General features: G+C 40.7%; 1 protein-coding gene across 2 annotated transcripts in view; it reads left to right on the top strand.

Annotated features, from left to right (window-relative positions):
* Positions 1-13,488, top strand: part of TOP3B (DNA topoisomerase III beta) — a 42,411-nt gene extending 28,923 nt beyond the window's left edge. Inside the window, exons 1-17 of one of the 2 annotated variants that reach the window (XM_003210862.4) lie at positions 41-322; positions 1,209-1,340; positions 2,317-2,423; positions 3,116-3,190; positions 4,105-4,301; positions 4,734-4,890; positions 5,998-6,111; positions 6,989-7,079; positions 7,394-7,548; positions 7,777-7,882; positions 8,790-8,936; positions 9,572-9,745; positions 10,518-10,646; positions 10,881-11,030; positions 11,419-11,519; positions 11,774-11,975; positions 12,972-13,488. In XM_003210862.4, the coding sequence (XP_003210910.1) occupies positions 253-322; positions 1,209-1,340; positions 2,317-2,423; positions 3,116-3,190; positions 4,105-4,301; positions 4,734-4,890; positions 5,998-6,111; positions 6,989-7,079; positions 7,394-7,548; positions 7,777-7,882; positions 8,790-8,936; positions 9,572-9,745; positions 10,518-10,646; positions 10,881-11,030; positions 11,419-11,519; positions 11,774-11,975; positions 12,972-13,453 (2,589 nt within the window). In that variant the 5' untranslated portion in view covers positions 41-252 and the 3' untranslated portion in view covers positions 13,454-13,488. Of the gene's footprint in view, positions 1-40; positions 323-1,208; positions 1,341-2,316; positions 2,424-3,115; positions 3,191-4,104; positions 4,302-4,733; positions 4,891-5,997; positions 6,112-6,988; positions 7,080-7,393; positions 7,549-7,776; positions 7,883-8,789; positions 8,937-9,571; positions 9,746-10,517; positions 10,647-10,880; positions 11,031-11,418; positions 11,520-11,773; positions 11,976-12,971 lie in introns of those variants that run through there. The other variant, XM_019620953.2, reaches the window with a different exon arrangement.
* Positions 13,489-14,139: the final 651 nt, after the last annotated feature.

A 14,139-nucleotide genomic window follows, 5' to 3' on the forward strand; every position in this document is an offset into this window, starting at 1 on the left:
GCTCGAGCTGTTCCCCGGTGCGCCCGCTGGAGCCGTTTCCCGCCGTGAAGCTGCGGGCTGCCCGCGGAGCGGCGGGTTCAGGCTGCGCGCTCGTGGGATGCGTGGTTGCTCGGCGCTGGGGCTGCGCAGCACGCTGCCGCCTTCCCTCTCTCTCCAGGCTGAGGACCGGCTCTCACCCGCGAGCTGAGTGCCGCGGGCTCCGGGAAACCGAACCGCTGCGCCGCCTGTCAGTTCGTGTCTCGGCAGCCCACGATGAGGACTGTGCTGATGGTGGCGGAGAAGCCCTCCCTGGCGCAGTCCATCGCCAAGATCCTCTCGAGGGGTAGGAATGGAAGCGGCTCGGTTTCGTCCTGTTTTGGCGGTGGCAGAACGGAGGCACTGCCCTGCTGAGGAAATGGATGTGTTCTGCACGGAGCCCCGCTGCGTGAGGCGGTGCTTGAGATCTCTGCGGGAGAAGTGAGGTCGGGAGATGGCCAGGTGGCAGACTTGGTTGTCTTTGGGGTAGCAGGCACTGGAACAGTGGCTGAGGGCAGCTGCCCGTTCGTGAAATTACTGAGCGGTGCTTCGTTTTGTTTGTTCTGTGTGTTTTGATGTGCTGATGTTTCTTCAACTTGAGAATCATGAAATCTGTTTTTGTTACCTCTGAGCAGCCTCACCTAGTGTCTGCTTCAGTGGTTGGCACCCCTGTCTGTGGCAGGGGCATTGGAACAAGATAATCTTTGAGGTCCTTTCCAACCCAACCTGTTCTGTGATTCTCTTTTGTATGGCTGTGGTGTGTGATGGTGCATACAGTTTCTGGAAAACGCCAGTCAAGTAGTGAGCTGGTATCTGGGAATTTCTGAAGCAATGGTGAATATTCTATAAATGATGGGGGTAACAGAAAACCAACTGTGTTTGCTTAAGGATCTCTTGGATCTTGATGATCCCTGAGGTCCCTTCCAACCCAAGCCATTCTGTGGTTATGGTGGGGGAAGATAAAGGAGATTCTGGATAGTTTCAACTGAAAATGAACTATGACAGAAAAAGTTTAAAACAATAATTGGAGCAAAACCTTGATCAAAGAGTTAGAATTTTATGATCAGGAAGATCCTAGTTGCCTGGCCTAGAGAAAAGGGGGTGTAATTATGAAAGAATAATGATTGTTTTATTTTTTTTTTAATTACTTTTTAGTTTGTATTTTGTTGTTAATTGTGTTCTTATTCTCACAGGAAACATGTCCTCTCGCAAGGGGCTGAATGGTGCGTGCTCTGTGCATGAGTACACGGGGTCGTTTATAGGGCAGAGTGCCCACTTCAAGATGACATCTGTGTGTGGTCATGTCATGACTTTGGATTTCATAGGTATTTGTTCGTTGAGTGCTTTAACTGATATGGCTTGTAAAATTTTCAAGGACTTGATTATTTCCATGTATGATGTTTTCTTCAGGAGCAGCATTAAAGAGAACTAGAGAGGAAGGGAATATGACAGTAGCACTTGTGGTCGTCAGTTTTTGACTTTTGTTTAGCCCCCTGGCTGACTTATTGTGTGACTGTGGGTGTGCAACACATCTTTAATACCTGAATTATATTATGAGTCTTAATTTGCCAACTATTAAAAATGTTTCGGTACTTTGGATGGAAGGTAGCTAAGGAATGCAGAGTCCAAAGGGATGTTCTCTAGAGCACCATGGTATGGTGCTGCAGAATAGAGACATGGTTAGGCTCCTGTGCAACGAAACCTGTCATCATCTCGCTTTGAAGTGTTGAATCACTCATGTGAGTGCTTTGTTTCCTTTAATGCTAACTGCCTCACAAGTTTTGGGGGCTAAATTCTGAGTTAGTTATACAGTGCTTTGAAGGAGTACAGTGTCATCTAATTGTTAAACGATGTTATGAACAGTTATTTTTGAGACAGGGAAATGAACAAATGCACTGATATGAGATGTGGTGATACAGGATGCTTCACAGCATAATAGGGCTGCAACATAGCTGGCCATGAGTAATGGTAAAAGAGTGCAGTGTGCACCTCTTGTGTGCGCTGTGAAAACCAGGAAAAATTGCTCCCTGGCCTGATAACTGATTGCAGGAACAGGAGGTTTTTTTAATAGCTCACATTAACATTTCTGAAAGATGTGTAGTATGTCTCTTTAAATTCTGTCCGCCGTGTCTCAGAATTATAGCTGCAGTTCACACAGAGTTCAGAGGTCACTTGAGATCCAGTAAAGCAAGATGCATTAGGATAGAGGGCTTTCCAAGACAAAGTTTGAAAGCCAAACTATTGTTCTGGGGTTTTTAATGTTTATTTACAGCTCTACTTTAATGCACTTCTGCTTTTCAGGAAAATATAACAGCTGGGACAAGGTGGATCCAGCAGAACTTTTTAGCAAAGCTCCCACAGAAAAGAAAGAAGCAAATCCCAAACTGACCATGGTGAAGTTTTTACAGGTATTCCTCTTATGAAACGTATTTGAGATTTGAAATCTCAAATCAAAACAAAACAAACAAAATCAAAACAAACAATACGTGTTTGGCTTCTAACAGCACATGGAAGGTCTAGCCTGTAAATGGCTCCTTCCAAATATCTCTTAGTCTTTTCTCACATGCACTTCTCTGGGAGGAAAGTGATAGTTTGGATCCTTTTTCAAAATACTCCTCTTTCTGGAAAGAAGGTGTTGGTGTTTGGTGTAAGACTGGTATCTGTTGGATAAGTTTAGATTTCCTGGCTTCTTTATGAGCTAGAAAAGTGGTTCTTGATTTTTTTTTTTTTCTTGTTTGATTTAATGATGTGAGAATTAAGACAGAGGAAGGGGAGGGGACTGGGCCCAAGATCATGCACACAGTGTGGGGCAGGAGTTCAGGAGCCTTCTGCTACTGTAGAGCCGTCCATGCTGATGTATGTATTTTTTCAGAAAGGATGTAGGCAGACTTTTGGTTCTGTGAAGCACATCTTTCTTTTCTCTTAAACCATTCTATAATTACATGCTGCTTTCTTGTTACTTTTGCTTTCTTCTTCCGACTCTTTTTGCACCAAATAAATTGCATCATCTTTAGAGCTTTAAAACAGAAACAAAAGCTCTACAGTTACTGAAGAGATTTTTTGTTTGAGTTGCTGGTGACTGTGCTAATTTCTCTTACAGGTGGAGGGAAGAGGCTGTGATTGCATTGTCTTGTGGTTGGATTGCGATAAGGAGGGAGAAAACATCTGTTTTGAAGTAAGATTTCTAATACCATAATGTATTAATTTGTAGTATGAGGTACTATTGGTATGTTATTCTTTGGATACATGGTGATACTCAACTAAGTTAAATAAAAATTTAAAAGCATAGGGAACCTTGGTGGAAAGGCTCATGTTTTTGAATTCATAAGATGTCAGTCAAAGAGTGTAATTGATTTCGTTGATGTTGCGGATCAGAGAGGAATAATAAGATCTCTTAAATGTTGAAATGTAGCAGTGCTTTCTGTCAGAATCAGTATGTTTCACAGCTGGTGTAGTTATTTTGTCATCCTTATAAAATTAATTTCTATTATCCTAGCTTAGGTGAGACCCTTCTGAGCATAGAGACTGCTTATAAGTGTTGGCTTACAGCAGGAGTTTGGACTCTGCACATCATAGATACAGAACTACAACTTTGTGGTGTACAGAGACTTTTTTTAAAAATCCTGTTCCCAGAAGTCTACATGAAAACTATTTTTTTTCTCTCTTGTTTAAAGAAGCACGTGTTATCAAGTATTTAAGTTCTTTAAATACCACTATTTCATTACTTGCCTTGGCAACCTAGGTAGAAACTGATGCATATTCATCAGATATTCACAGTACAGCAGCTACAGTGGTGGAACTCTTTGCTCTGAGCTAAGAATAGTGTTTCACTTCCAGCAGTTGCTGTTTGATATACAAATCTTTCTTTTTTTTCTAATTCTTAATATGCTTCTTAGTGTACAGACAAATACTTATCAGTTCTTATCAGTTTATGTACTGGCATGACATCTTACTGAACGAAGAAAGCAGTTACACATCAGCAGGTGTTTTGTGGGGAGGGTTTGGTTTGTTTTTTTTCTCCAGAGAGAAGAACTGACTTAAGCCCTGAGCTTTCAGTTACTTATAAAGTCTGCTTCTGATCCTCATTAGGTTCTCGATGCTGTTCTTCCCGTTATGAACAAACCTCCTAGCACCGAAAGGACAATTTATAGAGCTAAATTCAGTTCTATTACTGACACAGACATCTGCAATGCCATGAATCATTTGGGAGAACCCAATCGCAACGAAGCCCTGTCAGTGGATGCCCGCCAGGAGCTGGATCTCAGAATTGGCTGTGCATTTACAAGGTGACAGCATAGATTGCAGATGGTTTTATGAAAAGTTCAGGAATACTGTTCTGTCTGCAAAATATGCCTCAGAGCTGTAGTGGCTAATTCTACTGAGTACCAAAGCAAACGATTTTATGCTGTAAAGTGAAAAAATGTGCTGTAGCTTTAACTGAGTTAGAGAAAATAATGTCAGCAGATATGGTATATTCTTATTTTGTCTTCCTCTCACATTTTCTTGGGAGTAAGCAGAATTCTAGGAAGCAAAGTAATTCTAACTTCTTTAGCTTTAAGACTTGATGTTTCTGAAAATACCTTTTTTTTTTTTTAATATGCACCTGAGTGACTTAGCAAATTATTCATACATATCTGGAAAAGTTCCTGAAAGTTGCTTCTTTGCATGGGAATGAAGATTTTAATGTATTTGTTGCTATATTTTATCTTTCCCTTAAGATTTCAGACCAAGTATTTTCAGGGGAAATATGGAAATTTAGACAGCTCCCTCATCTCCTTTGGGCCGTGTCAAACACCAACACTTGGATTCTGTGTTGAAAGACACGACAAAATCCAGTCATTCAAGCCTGAGACTTACTGGGTGCTGCAAGCTAAAGTAAGCTTTGTGTTACTTGTTTGATTAAAACATGTTTTCCTCCTTATGTACAAAGAAATGCACTTAATATTTTCATTTTGTCCATTCATAAATTTGTAGCTGCTGACAAGAATTCACAATGCCTCCAATTTACTTGTGTATCTTCTTTCCGTTCACATGTGTGTCACCACTCTCTCTAGAGCAGATTTGATGATGGCAGTTCTGTGTTCAAGTGGTTATTGTAGCTGCTTGTAAGAATTCTTCAGTGCTAACCATCTAAGCTTAGACTCAGCCAGAAAGACAAGTTGAAATGGCTTGTTATTGTTCCCTGGGGTCCTTGGACCAACTGTGGTGTTAATTTGAATCCAAGAATTAATTTGTCTGCCAGCAAGCATTGGCATTGCTGAGTATTGGAATTCTAAAGTAAATAAAATGTTCATTGTGTTGATGCTGAGTCCTCTGAATGCTTTGGCAGCTTATGGCAGTTTTATAGCCTTGCTGCTGTCCAAGCTTGGAGAGCAAACCAACGTGGTTTTACTGTTTGTGATGACAGGGATTGTGTGAGTAAATAGAAGACAGATGGTAAGAAGTTGCCATTTTTAGATTTTACAATTTAAAAAGAAGAAAAGGTGAAATCCAGTGTCTGCTCTCATCTGTTTTTTGATATATCTCATTTATATGTGTTGTGCTAGGAAGTATTTGGTGCCTCTTCTCAGGGCGTTTCACACACACGCTGATTAGTTCATATTTATTTTTGTAGGTGGGACTTGGAATGTGGCCTACGTACACTTTATTTTTAATGCAAAGAATTAATTTTGCTAAGTCAAAATGATAAACTTTGAATTTCTGCCCTTTTTGCCCTTACTATTCCAAGTATTTAAAATAAGCATAGAGTTTCAGTTAACTGCAAGTATAATTTCAGTCATTCTCCTGAAGTCAAATTACTCTCCTTCTCAAAAGCCACTGGAAGATGAGTACAGCTGCATGCTTGGAGCACTTGTACAACACCTATTACTAGGGTTTATTACTTTCTGGATTATTGTTGGAAAAGTGCATTCTGCACTTTCAATAGTTGTGTTGGTGGGAACTAATTTGTTGTTGTTGTTTGTTTGTTTTTTGATCAACTAGGTGAACCCTGAAAAAGAAAGTTCTCTCACTTTGGATTGGGATAGAGTGCGGGTATTTGATCGTGAGATTGCCCAGATGTTCCTAAATATAACAAAGACAGCAAGAGAAGCAAAGGTAGAAGTATTTACTAGGTGTTGCTGGAGCATATTTCACATAAAGGAAATACTACTTAATAGCTCATCTACTGAATATTGTTTTTTTGTGTGTGTGTTCTTTTGGTGAAGAAGGTTATGAAATATACTCTGTATCTTTTTTTATTCAATTCAACTTTGTATAAATGATAAGCAAAAGGTTCTTGATTGTAGTTTGTGTTGCACTACTGCGGTCATCTCAACAGAAGCCTGTTCTTAATATTGACTTTGGAAATGGTCACCATTCGTGATAGGAATTAGCAATCTTCATTGCTGAACTCCGAGCAGACCTCTTATTTCCCAAAGGACGCCGTACAGATCAGAATTTATTTACTTACATAACAACGTTCCTTTTAATTGTGTATGGTGCAGTCTTTATAGCCCACTAACTTGTAATTCTGTTCTGTTCAATACTTGTTTGACAGTGTGTTGGGATTTAAGTGTTTACAGCTACCAACATTCAGAGGCTGTGTGAAGTCTTTAAAAATCTAGATCCCTATATTTAGGGGCCATCAGTTGGATTGAGCACTACTCCCTTGTAGCACTGATGAATGTGCTGCTGAGCTAAATGGGAAGTGAAGATAGCAGTAAGCTACTTTTCTGCATATCCAGTGGCAGGTCTGATCTAGTCCACAGTGTGCAGGGACCCTAGGGCTGTACCTTCAGCATTTGGTAAAACTGTCTCCAGTTGGATTCTACCAGATTTGATGGTTACTGTTCTAAGGAAAAAAAAAAATCAAAACAGACATGACAAAAGCAGGTAATGTTAGGTATATCACATGGTTTTAGTCATAATGGAAATTATACATTTATCAGTTACCAAACTTCAAAACTTTTACTGGAAAAATGCTATTTTCTAGGTAGAATCTGTGAGTAAAAAAGAGAAGGTGAAGCAGAGACCACTGGCTCTGAACACGGTAGAAATGCTACGAGTGGCCAGTGCTGCTTTAGGTACGTGTAAAAGTTTAGATTTTCACACTGATTTAGAGCAAAGTACGTTGGATTCTCAGCTGAAATAATCAAGCCCATATAAAATACATTTTGATAAGTCTCTTCTCCCTACAGTTTATCACTTTTGGGAAACAATTTAGAAAGCGTGTCAGAAATGCTGGGTCAGATCAAGGTGGCAAAAGTCTTACAGAATGGACAAGCTATAATTTATAATTAATTGAAATGTTTTGATAAAGTGTGCTTTAAGACTCAGCAACCAAAACCACCTGCAGATTGCTGTGAGTCTGATTTTGTTCTCTCCTGTGCCATCCCAGGAATGGGTCCGCAGCACGCCATGCAAATAGCGGAGCGGCTTTATACGCAGGGTTATATTAGCTACCCTCGAACAGAAACTACCCATTATCCAGAAAACTTTGACTTGAAAGGATGCTTGAGACAACAAGCTAATAATCCTTACTGGGCAGAAACGGTGAGTACGTAAAGCAGCACCTCTGCTGTTCTGCAGGTGGTTCTCTGGTCTGTTTTAGAACATCTCACCTGGTATGTCTTCATCTCTAGGTCTGCAACAACAAATATCTGTAATTGCTTTTACTTACAGATATTTGTAGTTACGGATTGGTTCTCAAAAAAACTTTTAACCTGATAGTAGAGACCTGCTATCCACTTCAGCCTGCTTTCTCTCTTTTCCTTCGCCCAGGTAAAAGCATTGCTATCAGAAGGCATCAATCGTCCAAGGAAAGGCCATGATGCAGGGGACCATCCTCCCATCACTCCAATGAAAGCTGCAACAGAAGTAGAATTAGGTATAGACAAATTGCATAGTGTTACGACTCTTAGAAATCTGTTAGAAATCTGCTCCTGAAGGTTTGGGAGCCATGCTGAAAGGCTCTAGGATTTAACATAAAATCTGAATTGCAGGAACTGGAGAGAGAGCAGACTTTACCTTAAGTTAAATTTCTAATAACAGCGAAGATCAGAACTCTCAGAGATATTTGCCCTGTAATAGCTTCAAAGTGCTGAAACTTTATTAAATATTTCTGCTTGAAATTCAGGCTTAAGCTGAATTTAATTTTTTTTCCTCTGTGGTTTGTGTTCATTATGTTAAAATGTAAGATTTGACTCTATGCCGTGACCTGTTAAAGAGAGGTTTAAAAATTGTAAAGAAGTATAGTGAATGTGTTGTGTTGTTTATTAGGAATAACTAAGATTGTTGTAGAAAACTGGTAAATCCTGATTTTCAGCCATCAGTGCAATCAACTCTGATAGAGAAGTATGTTAAGACTTTGAGTAACCATATAGCTTTCTGAATGGCTGTGTAAAACTTCTTTATACACAGTAGGATGAAATCTGCAAAGCACAAGACTGATACTTGGAAGCTTAGTTTCTGTTTATAGCAGTGTAACCTCTGCTATTTGATTTCCTAACTATATATTGTGATAAGGAAACTGCATGTAGCTCTTGTCTGTGCTATGCTAGTTTGTCAGGCAACCTGGTTGATAACATATTTAAAAAAAAAAAACACAGTGTAGCACAGGATTCTCACACATGATTCTGTGGGTAGGAAATTTTAAAGAGGAAGATGGATGGACTTTTGAATCTTATTTTCTCTTAGGTACCAGTTTTCCCTGTGGAAATCTGATATCTTTTAGTGCAAATTTTATGTAGTGCTGCAAGACTTATTTGTGGGAGTAAGATATTGTTTATCCTCAGGTGGAGATGGATGGCGACTGTATGAGTACATAACCAGGCATTTTATTGCCACTGTGAGTGCTGATTGCAAGTACCTACAAACCAACATTTCTTTCAGTATTGGCCCTGAACGTTTTAGCTGTGTTGGAAAAGTGGTAACTTCACCAGGTAAGACTAACCAGGGAGTAAGTAGTTAGCTACTGTTTATTATTTTACCAATTCATGCATTAAATAGATATAAAAGTGAAGTTTTGGAGGCAAGTAGAACTTAAGACTTTTTTTCCTGGAGCCTATTAAGATCACAAGGACTGAATCTTTGTCTTCATTTCATTTCTGTTACCCTAGAAAAGGATGTACTGGTTTTGTTTTGTTTTTCTTCTTCTTTTTTTTCTTTTCCTTGAGCCTCAGGAAAAAGACTGTAGTACCCTCAGTGAAATGTTCACAGCAAGCTGTCCCAGTCATCTGTTACATTAATGCAACTTAGTATTTGCATTTTCTTTTTAAGAGACTCTTCCCATCCCTTTGGTAAGACTTTTGGCACTATGCTTTCATTTGAGGAAAGCCTTGGTTGGTTTTTTCATTTTTCTCTCCATATATCAGCTGGACCCAATTTTCCACAGAACAGCTTTGATGCGGTGAGAGATCCCTCTCTTGATATAGTACTTCAAATATTGTCTGCAGGGAATGGCAAACAGCCTCTCACCTTTGATGTGCATTGTGTAGCCCTTGTTAAAATCAGAAATAGGAGTCTTGGCCTTTAGAAAGCTGTGAAGATAAGCTCTCATTATTTTGTTTACCTCCAGGGTTCACAGAAATTATGCCTTGGCACAGCATCCCATTAGAAGAGAGCCTTCCCTGCTGTGAGAAAGGAGATCTCTTTCCAGTTGGGGAAATAAAATTACTGGAAATGCAAACGAGTCCTCCTGACTACCTGACAGAAGCAGAACTCATCACACTGATGGAAAAGCATGGCATTGGTAGGTACTTGCCTAACGTACATTATCCTGCAATACGTCTACTAAGAGGGCAAGGGGTCTGAGTCACCCCTCTGAACTTTCTCTGCTGGTAATGACCTTTCAGTATTCACTTGAGTAAGTCCAGGCATGATCTCTTTCCCACCGAACCACAATGCTTGTATCACCTCTTAGTGGATGGTAGATTCTGCTTTCCCCATATTTCATTCTTTTTATCCTTATGCCCAGTTTCTGACCAAAGCAAAATCTTTTCTTAATCTCTCCTTGTCACTTCTGTGTCACAGAGAGCTATTGCATAGAAGAATGTACCTCCAGTTGTTAGCAGCAGTTTTCTGTCTTTACAGCTTGCTTCAGTTTTGCTGGCTCCAATAGTCTTTAAATATTTTATTATATAATTTATCACAGTATTATTTTTCTTTTTCAATCTGACTTGCTTCCTTCAATACATTTTCATAAACGTGTCCAGTCCAAACAAACACAGTATTTTTGTTCGCTGTATTTTTCCAGAATAAGTGATTGTGAGAATAGCTTCCCTCCCATCACTAATTCCTCAGAAGAGACGAAAGGATTAAGGTTAAAACGTGTGGTTCAGCCTTCTCAGAAAACTGCAAAGGAACATATATATGTTAATAGATAGAGATATTATCCACTGGAAACTGGGCATAGGCACAAAGCTGTCTCAGAAGTGCTATAATATGACATAAAACCAGAGAAGTCAGAAGTTAGTAATTCAGTGCAAACTTTGATGGATTATTTTGTCTTCTTTGTGTGGCAGGAACCGATGCGAGTATTCCAGTTCACATCAACAACATTTGCCAGCGAAACTATGTCACAGTGGAGAGCGGTCGAAGACTAAAGCCTACAAACCTTGGAATTGTTCTGGTTCACGGTTATTACAAAATAGGTCAGTTAAATGCTCTCCTCCAAATTCATCCTCTCACCTTTTGTCCCCTTCAGTAAGTTAGGGGCTTTTGTCATTGTATAAATAATGTTTGTCTGAAAAGATACCTCTAGGAAAGGATTACTAGTTCTAAAATCCGTAAAAATTTAAATTTATTTTGATATCAGTTTATATATGGGCAGTTTCTTACCTCTGTTTTTGGTCTACAGTTGCTACTGTCCTTGTTTTTTCTGGTAGATGCAGAATTAGTTCTTCCTACAATCCGCAGTGCTGTGGAGAAGCAACTCAACTTGATAGCTCTGGGTAAAGCAAATTACCACCAGGTCCTGGAGCATACCCTTGACATCTTCAAAAGAAAATTTCACTATTTTGTGGATTCTATTGCAGGTAAAAATTGTAGGGAATTTCACATGTACAACGACTACTTAATTGTTGTACTTTCAAACAAGGTTGGTTTTAGGCTCACTGAAAGTTGTGCCAGGGCTTTGCTTTACAAGGGAAATTTGATCATGTCTCCAAAATTCCCCTTAAAATTTATTTTGTGACTGTGTAGTGGTGAAAAGCTTCAAATGAGCTGAAGTACTTACCCTACTGTGTTTGTGGATGCTTATTGCAAAATAATAATAATTTTTTAAAAAATTATCCTGAACAAGGAAGCATATTGTGAGTAAACTACTTTAATTCCCACAGCGTCTTCGCTGGTCCTGTAAGTAGTATTGTGCAGTTTCCTCCTGTGGGAAGAATTCTGACACAAATGGAATTCCTTTTTCTCCAGGTATGGATGAGCTGATGGAAGTGTCATTTTCGCCCTTAGCTGCCACGGGTAAACCTCTTTCCCGCTGTGGCAAATGCCATCGTTTTATGAAATATATTCAGGTAAGTTCACATTGTGTTTGGATTTTAAATTTCACTTGCTGGGGAGCAGTGATTAGAAGTCCCCTTGCCATTATTCAGGGTGGATTCAAATGTCGTTGTCAAGAAAGCCCTTCATGGGGAGGAGGGGAAGGGGTGAAGCCTGATGCAGTTTTTCTATGCAGTACAAATCAGAGAGAGGTCACTGCTGGATTTCCTGCAAGTTTTGAACCCTGCTGACCATACAGATGTTCAGAAGATTTGCATTCTCTTTCCAGGCCAAACCAAGTCGTCTGCACTGCTCTCACTGTGATGATACCTACAGTCTCCCACAGAACGGTACAATTAAGCTCTACAAAGAGTTACGTTGCCCCCTTGATGACTTCGAGCTGGTGCTGTGGTCGTCTGGATCCAGAGGAAAGAGCTACCCACTCTGTCCGTACTGTTACAACCATCCTCCCTTCAGGGACATGAAAAAAGGTATCATAAATAAACGCAGGGGGTGTAGCTCAAATGTTAGTTATCTTTGTGAAAGTTCCCTGTGGATTTTCTTGAATATGAGAGGCTGCTGTTACTGCATTTTGCTACAAGACGGAAGAGAGAGGCTGGTGTGCTTTGAACTATTGTTCTTACTTCAGTGTTCCTGGAGTTTAATGAAAGCTGCTTTTGTCAAAATAGCAGCATTTGGGGCACGAATTCAGATATTGCAAGATTAGCCATTTTTTGAATCCATCTTTTTCTAAAAGAGCTGACATGGAGCATCTGGAGAACACTTTACTGTTGGTCACACAGCCATGTCTTAACTTACTCAGAATGTTGAATAAACCCCAATAGATTTTATGAAGAAAATACAATATTAACTGATCTACATGCACAGAAGGTGACCTTTCTAACATTTATTATACGGATGAGGCTATAGATTAAGGATAGGCCTGAGAGGGGGAGAACTGTATTTTGATACAGGAATATAGATGGTATGTCAGGAAATTACTGAAGGATATAAGAAGGGGCAAAAATAGTATAGCAGTTAGTATAGTAACTGTGAGATCAAAAGGTATTTAAGGTCACGCTTGGAGGCTTTGAATGAGTGGCAGGAGCTTTCTGGCATCTTTTTTTTTATTATTGTCTTCTAATTAAAAATGTCGTATGCTAACAGCATACAGTGTAACTGTAAATAGCAATTAGGAGTCATACATTTAATTGAAAATGTATGTTTTTTTCAACACTTCATATATCCAAACTCTATGTGCTGTACAGGGGCATTGTCTGGGAGTCATTGTACAGTTGGGAGCGAGGGGTTATTCTGAAGAAGTGAGAAGACAGGTTCCCTTTTGGAGTTATGTTCTGTTGTGCAGTGGTTTAGAAAATCTGTACCATACTAAGTTGTCTTTCAATTCTGTGTCTCACTTTCTGCAAATTGAGCAGTGGCAATATAGAGGGTTCCATAGTGGTATAGTTTCACTCTTCTTCCACCAGGAATGGGCTGTAATGAATGCACCCACCCCACATGCCAGCATTCTCTTAGCATGCTTGGAATTGGGCAATGTGTTGAATGTGAGAATGGAGTTCTGGTGCTAGACTCAACGTCAGGTCCCAAATGGAAGATGGCCTGCAACAAATGCAATGTGATTGTGCATTTCTTTGAGAATGCCCACAAAGTCCGAGTGTCACCAGAGACCTGCGATTTGTGTGATGCCGCTCTTGTGGACGTAGATTTCAACAAAGCCAAATCTCCTCTACCTGGTGATGAGACCCAGCATTCAGGCTGTGTGTTCTGTGACCCTGTGTTTCAAGACCTGGTGGAGCTGAAACACGCAGCCATGAGGCACCCCATGCACCGCGGCGGACAAGGGAAAAGGCAAGGTCGAGGAAGGGGAAAAGGGCGGAGGCCTGGGGGAAGACCCAACCCAAAGAAACCCAAGGACAAAATGGCAGCTCTGGCTGCTTACTTTGTATAATGGTCACACCATGCAAAAAAAATAAATAAACTTCTTATAAAAATTCGTTTCTGTTGCCGTCATTGTTTCTTACGCTAAGGCGAGCACTGCATTGGTATGTGTCGTGTGTCGTGTTTGTGGATCTTAGTGGAAAATGAGGAGTAGCGGTTCTCTGCGGGAAGTTGGTGCCAGGGGACATAGCATCAACATACAGATTTTAGATTTGATGGTTATGTAGAAGGAAGAAAAAGACGTCTGATAGGAGCCGTGTCTGTCTGGGGCTGGTGATGCTCAGGTGTGACCTCGCCCTGTAACCACAGCTGTGTATCTGAATCATTCAACTTTAAACTACAAAATTTAAAAGCATTGACCGCTTATTCTCTCTTTTCAGAGCTCTGCGGTGCTTTGAATAAGCGGGAGGCAGGCGGTGCGAGCCGGCCTTGGCGGTAGGAGGGGGAGGGATGGCGAGCAGCGCTGACGGCGGCGTGAGGAGGGGAGAGCGAGGAGCCGGCAGCTGTCAGCGCACCGAGCCGCAGCCGGTGCTTCTGCCTTGTTCCGGGCTGGAAACGTTCCGTTCTAACCGGGTACCGCCAGAAGCCTTTTCTGCAAAGGAGCGTAACCCTACGGCTGCGTCTGAAGTAGAAAGGTACTGCAGGTCGTGCGTGCTGGAAGCTCCCTCCGTCGGTTGGACGGGCCGCCACCTGCCC

Source organism: Meleagris gallopavo, chromosome 17 (assembly GCF_000146605.3).
Source record: "Meleagris gallopavo isolate NT-WF06-2002-E0010 breed Aviagen turkey brand Nicholas breeding stock chromosome 17, Turkey_5.1, whole genome shotgun sequence".
NCBI lineage: Eukaryota > Metazoa > Chordata > Aves > Galliformes > Phasianidae > Meleagris > Meleagris gallopavo.